Source organism: Poromitra crassiceps (genome assembly GCF_964638095.1).
Source record: "Poromitra crassiceps genome assembly, chromosome: 6".
In the NCBI taxonomy this organism is placed as follows: Eukaryota; Metazoa; Chordata; class Actinopteri; order Beryciformes; family Melamphaidae; genus Poromitra; species Poromitra crassiceps.
The window spans coordinates 5,751,006-5,759,768 of record NC_139627.1 but is presented as its reverse complement, the minus strand read 5'-3'; the positions used below and the strand labels follow the sequence as shown (position 1 = coordinate 5,759,768).

Sequence of the window (8,763 nt, the reverse complement as noted above, 5' to 3'; positions counted from 1 at the left end):
ATGTCTCCTCTCCAGTGGTCCTTTCTAACAGCATCATGTATCCTGTCTCTCTCCTTCTCTCCACAGAAGGGTCACATCAGCAACATGCTGTGCTCTTTTGAGGCTGACGGTCGATTACAGGTCTCAGTATAAATGGCTTCCACTCTGCTACTCTCAGTGTGATGTGCTGTCTGAATCTTTTACAAAGCAAACTCTTTTTTTCTAGTTTTCTATTGGTTGACTAACACTTCCTCAGTTAGTAGATCTCTGTTTTAGGTGTGTGTGTCTGTTTGTTTTTGTGAGCCGGCTTTACTACGGTGAACTAACCTTACCTGTCTGTCTGATCAATGTGGGTCAGTCCTCCTTTCTTCCTCACTCTGTGTTGTCCATGTCAGCAGCTATCTAGTTCATCTCTTCTTCACCATCTAAAACCTTCACACTCTCCAAAGCTGCCACACATTTTCCACAGACCTATGATCTGTTTTTCTTTCTTGTATACTTCTCTTGTTTCTCTTGTTGTGTGTCTTTCTCCCTGCACCCATTTTCAAAAACTTTCGTCCATTGCCTGCACTTCTCTCCCCTCTCCTCTCTCCCCGTCTGCCCCCCCCCCCCTGCACTGAGTGATCTCTGCTGCACACACCTGTTTTCCAGGTGAACGGGAAGGCGCTGTCCCGGCTGTCGGGGGATCCCACCCTGGACCTGCGGGACCCCGTGTTGTCCAACATCCTGAGGAGGGGGGCCCGCAGGCGGGCGGGCCTGGTGGCATCAGGCGCCCCCGGAGGAGGAGGGCTCGGGGCCGTGACCATGGGGACGGCCGACTGTGTGGACAGCTGCACGCAGACGGACATCAGCTTCCAGCATATGCTGACTCTGGGCAAGAGCAGCAGCCAGCATCCCTGTGGAGCGCCTTCGCCTCCCGACCCGCCCCCATCACCTCCCCTACCCCCGCTGCTCGAGCCCTACCTGCTCAATGAACTGTGAGTGGGTAGAGTGAGGGAGAGAGAGAGAGAGAGAGAGAGAGAGAGAGTGAGGGAGAGAGAGAGAGAGAGAGAGAGTGAGTGAGAGAGAGAGAGAGTGTGTATGATTATTGCATGGCCATTGCAGCAGGTCTAACTGTACACTCTTAGAAGAAGTGGTTCTATATGGAACCTTTAAGGGTTCTATAGCTTGGTACGTATTTGGAACCCTCAAATGGTTCTAGGTAGAACCATTTCAGATGGTTAATTTAAAAGAACCCTTGGGGTTCTATATATGACCATTTTGGGGTTCTATATAGAGCCACTTTTTAAACATTATATAACCATTTTGGGGGTCTATATAGAACCACTTTTTAAAAATAGAAGCCTTTGGGGTTCTATATAGAACCCTTTGGGGTCCACCAATCAGTCGGCACTTCAAGAAGAAGAAGAAGAGTTCTTTGAAGGGTTCTTTGTTGTCTTTCAGAAATTGTATAGAACCTTTTTAGCCATGGAGTTCTTTGGTAAATTATATACTGTAGATTGTAGAACCTTAAGTTTTATATAGAACCCTAATGAACCTTATTTTCTAGAGTGTAATATGTCAACAGCTCAGCTGCTGTCTTCTTTCATCAAATGCTGTTGATAGAATTGAAGCCTAAAACCGCCCCAATTGCCAAAATATGATCTCCTTGTATCTCATTCTCAGTCTCATAGAGCCTGAATACTACGACCCAAACGACTACTTCGATATCACTCAGCATGAAGTGGACAGACAGGATGAGTTGGAATACGAGGTGAGAACCCACTTTCAAATTCTTTCAAATTCTGGTCCCAAAAAGCTCTCTTTAACCGCACGATAACGCCAGCCCCCCATTGTCCCCTCTCTGTCCTCCTCTAACCTTTATGTGACTCCACCAGGAGGTGGCGCTGTATAAGTCTCGTCAGCAGGATAAGCTCGGGCTGACAGTGTGCTACAGAACCGATGATGAGGAGGACCTGGGCATCTATGTAGGCGAGGTGAAGATGATCAAACCTACAGAGATGAGCGAGACCTGCCTTCTCTCATGAAACATTAACTGCTGTGTTTTGTTTTTCAATCAAACTTTCCCATCGCCTCATCATACTCGATCTAATTATCAGAGTGAGACACTAACCCCGCCCCCCACCACACCCCTCTTTTTCCAGGTGAACCCCAACAGCATTGCTGCCATAGATGGACGCATCCGCGAGGGAGATCGAATACTACAGGTACATGTTTCCTAAACCAGTGGTTCACAAAGTGGGGTTCGAGGACCCCCCCAGAGGTCCTTGAAGGGGTTCCAGGGGGTCCCCAGCAAAAAAGGTGAATAATTTATTTTCACTAGAATTCCAACTAACACAATGACAGAATGTATGACTATTTTGGTCATGGGTTTCCTACACTTTCTGTAATAAAATCATATAAAAGTGTGACGATCCTCCCGCTCTCATGGCCCTGTATAGACCCTTTTCATGGGGGCCATTTTGTGTCGAAAAGGCAGTATAAACACAGGTGCAAGCAAAACACTAATGAGGGTTTCCAAATTACAATCATGGAAGATGGAAACCCTCATTAGTGTTTTGCTTGCACCTGTGTTTACCCTGCCTTTTCGACACAAAATGGCCCCCGTGAGAAGGGTCCATTGCAGGAGTGTTGGGGGTCGTTAGGCTGATTGGGTGCACCTCGGCCCGGTGCACTCATTGGGCTTTAGACAATCCAGTCTCTCTCCCTCCCTCCTCACGATGCACCTTTTGTTCTGTTTGTTTAATGTAGTTTGTGTTGTCGAGTTATTTTCCCTTAGTTTTAGTCATAATGTTACAACCCGGCTCGAGGAAGTAACAAATGAGGGGTGTCATATATATATACCAAAGTAAAGTTAAAACTGATTTATTAACTACATGAACAGAACAAAATGTGCAGCCAACAAAACATCATATTAGAATAGATGAAGAGAAGAGCGCTGCATGGACTTGGAAATATGAGAGCCAGGTGCACGTGGATGGGTTAACTTAAAGTAGTTGATAGAAAAATAAAGTTTGTCTCCCGCAAAAAAAAACTTTGTGGAGAGTGGAAGAGAGCAAACCTTAAAAAATCCCACAGCAACACTGGTCTTTGTAGTAGAAAATTTAAAAAAGCCTTTATTTTAAACATGGCTATAGATTAAAAAACACCAACATGTTTCTGCTCACACAGGAGCCTTCATCAGGGAGTGTGAATCTAAGACAGCCCTTATGTAGACAATCAGCAAGATTACATCATTGGATGGCCATCCAATCAGAATTCCACAATTATGCAAATATTACAATTCCAACATTCCAACACAAAACATCATATTCATTGCCTATGGAGCCTTCCTACACCTTAATAGACTTAATGTAGGCTGGTGTTTTCAAACTATGGGTCACCAACTGGTCGTCATGGCAACTCATTACCATATGTTTTTTTTGGGGGAGGGGCCCCAGGGAGACACAAAATGTATCTTTTGGGTCCAAAGATAAAAAAAAAACAAAGTATGGGAACCCCTGTCGGCTACGCATCTACACCCAGTTTTCAACTTTGTCTTATTATTGTATGTCTGCACTAAAGTGCATGAAAACATCTTCAGATGACTCGGGGCTGTGCTCGACTCACTTTTAATTCAACCATATTCGAACGTTAACAGAACAGTTTCCGTTTCAATTTGCTTAATAGTGTTTCTATTCTCAGTCTTTTCCTATGAGGTTGAATATCACAAATCATGATAATTTGACTAATGTGAGACACTTTTCAGTGTTGAAGAAAATCCATTTCCTGAATTGTGTGTGAAATTTAATTGAACCTATATATAGCCCCTGGTCTAAAAGGCTCTGGCGCTATCTGACATTAGCTCCCAATTTCCTTCTCCTCATTCTCTCGTCAGATAAACGGAGTGGACATCCAGAACAGAGAGGAGGCGGTAGCTATTCTCACCAGGGAGGATAGCACTAATATCTCCCTGCTCCTCGCACGGCCTGAGATAGAGGTGAGGAGAGTGAATATTATATACACCCCTATTTATACACCAAGGAATGATCTCACATAGCCGGATATGTGAAAAGTATCCAACTATACTGTATATTATTAACATTATAGTCGTTATCACCAGATTTGGGACACGTAAAGGACAGTCCTATTAGGACAGAGAGCAAAGAAAATGGGGACACACGAAAAACACCGCGGTTCTCTACTTTTCCTTCCTCACTGCTTGTGTAAGGAAGGAGACAGGGAAGGTAACACATGATGAGAACACAGATAGTGCCGGAAAAGAGAGAGAGAGAGAGAGAGAGAGAGAGAGAGAGAGAGAGAGAGAGAGCGATAGAGAGATATAGAACATGAGGAGAGAGAGAGAGAGAGAGAGAGAGAGAGAGAGAGAGAGAGAGAGAGAGAGAGAGAGAGATATAGAACATGAGGAGAGAGAGAGAGAGAGAGAGAGAGAGAGAGAGAGAGAGAGAGAGAGAGAGAGAGAGAGCGATAGAGAGATATAGAACATGAGGAGAGAGAGAGAGAGAGAGATATAGAACATGAGGAGAGGCAAAGGGAGATAGCGCAAAGTGCTAATGTGTCACTGCTGTGTTTCCCTCAAGGTCGCGATGCTAGCGGGATAACGAGGGCCTAATAACGCAGTAACAACACACTACACATCTCGTCCAAATGATTTGAAAACACACGCACGCATGCACGCACGCACGCACGCACGCACGCAGCCAAATAGATTGGCGTTGTTTGGCATTGTAAAACTGGGCTGCAGAGAGCTCACAAACTAATCCACATGCAACAATATGCGCATATGAACACAGAGGATGTGGAAATCTGTATGCTGGCCACACAGGAGCTAGAGGGCAGGTTTAAGGAGCGCTCGTTAAAACGGTCTCAGTCAAAGACACACACGTACAAACCCACACCACACACACAGACACACACACACACACACACACACACACACACACACACACACACACACACACACACACACACACACACACACACACACACACACACACACCCACCCACACTCTCTCTCACACAAACAAATCAGCTCTCCTCTGCTTAAATATGCCCTTGTATTTATGAGAGCGATGAGCACAAGTACCACCTGTGAAACATTGATATTAGTGAGGCGCGGTCAGAATGAGAGAGTAGTAGAGACGAGTCAGAGGGGAAAAGCAGGAGCAGAGATTAAAGCCTTGATCTGTCGTCCCGCGAGAGACAGACGGAGGCAAAATAGAAAGGGTTGTTAGAATAAGAATGAAGATGAGGATGATCAATACTCCCGTCTCGCAGTCTGAGAACACATTCACATTCACAAAAAGCAAAATCAATGAGACAGGATCAACTCTACTCTGAGGGTTGAATTGTTGTTTTACCCAATTAAGCTCAAGTCTTTGCATTGCATTTGATCAGCTTCTCAGGGAGTGTCAATCAAAATGGCAAAGCAAATAAATTCGAAACGGCAAAAACCGTTCTTATGAAAGTCATCAAGTGTTAGCCGCCCTTCAGAGCTTGGCTATTTCTAAATGAACATTTCACCCTCTGCTAGCTAAAAAGCTACAAAAATGTGAATACAGGCACCTCATGTTCTAATCTAGACTATGTGTGATTTATAATTCCTCAGTCAGTGGAGACGAGCTAGGCAGGCTATTGCAAAATGTCTTAGCCTCTCACATGACTCTGGCTCCATCTAGTGATACAAATCGACACAACTTCATACTTTCAATGCAAAAAAATGCAGTGAAGATTAATCATGGCCCTTTGTTTTGTCTGAATATATAGCATTACACATTTATAACGTTCTAATGCAACGTTCTCTGTCTTTTCTTTGTCCCTTGAACATTCAACATCTCCACCTCCACCAACCTGTGCACGATACACATTTTCCTCGTCAGAATGACAACCAGCTGGACCCGGATGAGCTGGAACTGGAGCCACTGGACAATGCCATCCATCTGCCCAGCAGCCACAGACTGAGGAACAACACCTCCATCCTGGGTGCTGGAGCAGGAGGCGTTGCTGGTGGTGGCGGTGGTGTGCTGGGCGGGCGCGGTCGCTCCCTCAACAGGGATTCGCCCGGCCTGCTACAGACGGTGCTGAGCAACAGCCAGGAGCTGGACAGTGGAGTGGGCCGCACCGACGAGAGCACGCGCTACGAGGAGTCTTCCGAGCACGACCTCCTGGGGGACGACCACACCAGCGCCTCCAACACCAACGCCACCAACACACCCGGCAGCATGCGCAAGTTCTTGTCCGGCCACGGCGACGCCCCGACCTTGCTGCACTCCCGGGACCTCCAGTTCAGTACGGACTCCCTGCTCGGGCTGGACTGTGTCAGCGGCGGAGCGCTGGTGGAGCAGGTGGAGAGAGTGGAGAGAGTGGCCTACTCAGCAGATCCCGTGAGGATGATGACGATGACGCCTGGGCTGACGGAGGAGGAGTGCGAGAGGTACAAGGAACTCCTGGAGATCAAGTGCTACTATGAGAAGAACAGCAATGCCCTGCTGCTGCTGGGAGGCCAGGGAGGCCTGGCTGAAGAGGATGCGGGTGGTGTTCCCCTGGATGTGAATAGGAACGAGACCCTGATGCAGCACGAGATGGCCCTTCTGGAGGAGGAGCTGCGCCACCTGGAGTTTAAGTGCCGCAACATCCTGAGGGCTCAGAAGATGCAGCAGTTGAGGGAGCGCTGCCTGAAGGCCTGGCCTCTGGAGGACGAGAATGGAGCAGCAGCAGCAGCAGCAGGTGTTGTAGGAGCTGGGCGTTTGGTTAGCGGAGCAGGGGGAACTTTGGGCAGTGAGGAGTCCTGCCACCATGCTCTGTCAGACATTAACGAGCTCCCAGAGAGGGAGCGCTCGGACAAGGACAGCACCAGTGCCTACAACACCGGAGGGGAAAGCTGCCGGAGCACCCCTCTGGTCAATGACCAGTACCCGTCGCCCTCGACACAGAGCCTGGAGGGCGTGGAGTCTCTCCCCTCAGCAGCTAGTCTGCCGCTTCCAACCTCCACTCGGCACAGAGAGAGGGGAGCCAGGGGCGAGAGAGGAGAGAAGGCACAGGCGAACCTTAACGAGCCCTACTCTCCCAACAGTCACAGGAGAGGAGCGGAGGCCAAGACCTCCAGCCCCGGAGCCAAATTCAGGTCCCTCTCCCGGGACGGAGGGGCCAGGAGGGCCTCGGACGGAGGCGTGAGACGTAACCCCAAAGCCAACGGCACAGCGGAGAGGGCGGGCGGACGCAGTGCAGAGAACAGCCCGTACCTGTCCCGTCGTCAGAACGAAACCAAGCTGCCCCAGCGCTACCAGAGTTGCATGCAGCTCAGGTCTCCCTCCGCCTCCGAGTGGCTCGTCGGACCCAGAGAGGGCAGCGTGGGCACCGGGGGGGACGACAGCCCGATGAGCCTGGGCAGCACATGTCACGATGCACCCCAGGGTGCTCCGGCGGCTGTTCCCTTGGCCTTGCCCCCTCCCCTCCTGCCTTCCTCCCCCCGCATGGAGTGGAAGGTGAAGATCCGCAGCGACGGCTCGCGCTACGTGGCCAAGAGGCCCGTGAGGGACCGCCTGCTGAAGGCGCGCGCCATGAAGATCCGAGAGGAGCGCAGCGGCATGACGACGGACGACGACGCGGTGAGCGAGATGAAGATGGGCCGCTACTGGAGCAAGGAGGAGCGCAAGCAGCAGCTGCTGCGCGCCCGCGAGCAGCGGCGGCGCAGGGAGTTCATGATGCAGAGCCGCCTGGACTGTCTGAGGGAGCGCGAGCGGGAGCAGGGCAACAACGCCGCCGCCGGCGGAGGCCAGCAGGGGGAGACAAACCAGCAGGTGGAACCCACCTCGATCCTGGAGCTGTGCCACCGCAGGAGCATGAAGAAGCGCAGCCGCAGGATCCTGGACAACTGGATCACCATACAGGAGCTGCTGGCCCACGGGACCAGGTCGCCTGACGGGAAGAAGATCTACAACCCCCTGCTGTCTGTCACCACAGTCTGAGGACGGAGAGACGGAGGCAGACGAGAGAGACAAATGTGCTGCTTCCGTGTAAAAACCACATGACCAGGAAGTCCAATACCTGCCAAAATAAAGGAACACACCAACACAAAATGTCTCCATAGGGTCTCCATGAACTGTTTTGCTACGCCTTGGCAGTTGGCACAGTTATTTAAACTGTCTGGAGGTCATGCAGTCCATCAATAGGTGTTTGGGTGGTGGTAGTAGGAAGTATCTCAGGTACCACGCCTTCATGTTTGGATGGAGAAAAGAGCTGCTGGCTGAGACTGCCACGATTTGTGGGTTACTAACGTTGCTGTGCATCTCGGTTGGTTGAGTGGAGTCATTTACATGTGCTTGATTTATGCAGAAACCTGTCTCAACTTGTCAGATTTCAATGTACCAGACAGAAAAATAAACGTGGAGCTGCACAGACTTACGGACAGGCAGGGATCGTGGAAGTGGAGCGAAAGATTAGCATTTTTGAATTAATCAGATATTCAGGGTAAGTCCAGTTAGAAGGCTGTGTGGCAAAGGGAAGCAAATGAACCACCTGCGATCTGTCACTGTACATAAGGGACAGGAGATGCGATAGACAGCACCACCTGCTGTTTAGTCATTACCGGTGCTGGATGGAGAGTGGCGCAGATAAATAGCCCCCCTGTAATCATTGCAAGCCTCTATTACTTTTTGGCAATGAGATAACATGAAATAAAAGTGAGGATCAAAGCCGCCATTTCTGTTGCCATAACATCTTTTGTGGACACATTGTCCTCAAGAGAACTTCTCAAAAGAACAGTGTGTGCCAATCAATGTGGAC

At 49.4% G+C, this 8,763-nt stretch overlaps 1 protein-coding gene across 1 annotated transcript; it reads left to right on the top strand.

The window, feature by feature from the left end:
• LOC310778837 (PDZ domain-containing protein 4-like) lies at positions 1-7,946 on the top strand (the record flags this gene model as incomplete). Its single annotated transcript, XM_083639281.1, has 7 exons — positions 1-120; positions 631-956; positions 1,645-1,732; positions 1,857-1,955; positions 2,124-2,186; positions 3,857-3,958; positions 5,859-7,946. 7 exons carry the CDS (start codon positions 1-3, stop codon positions 7,944-7,946), a joined length of 2,886 nt encoding a protein of 961 aa, XP_083495407.1.
• Positions 7,947-8,763: the final 817 nt, after the last annotated feature.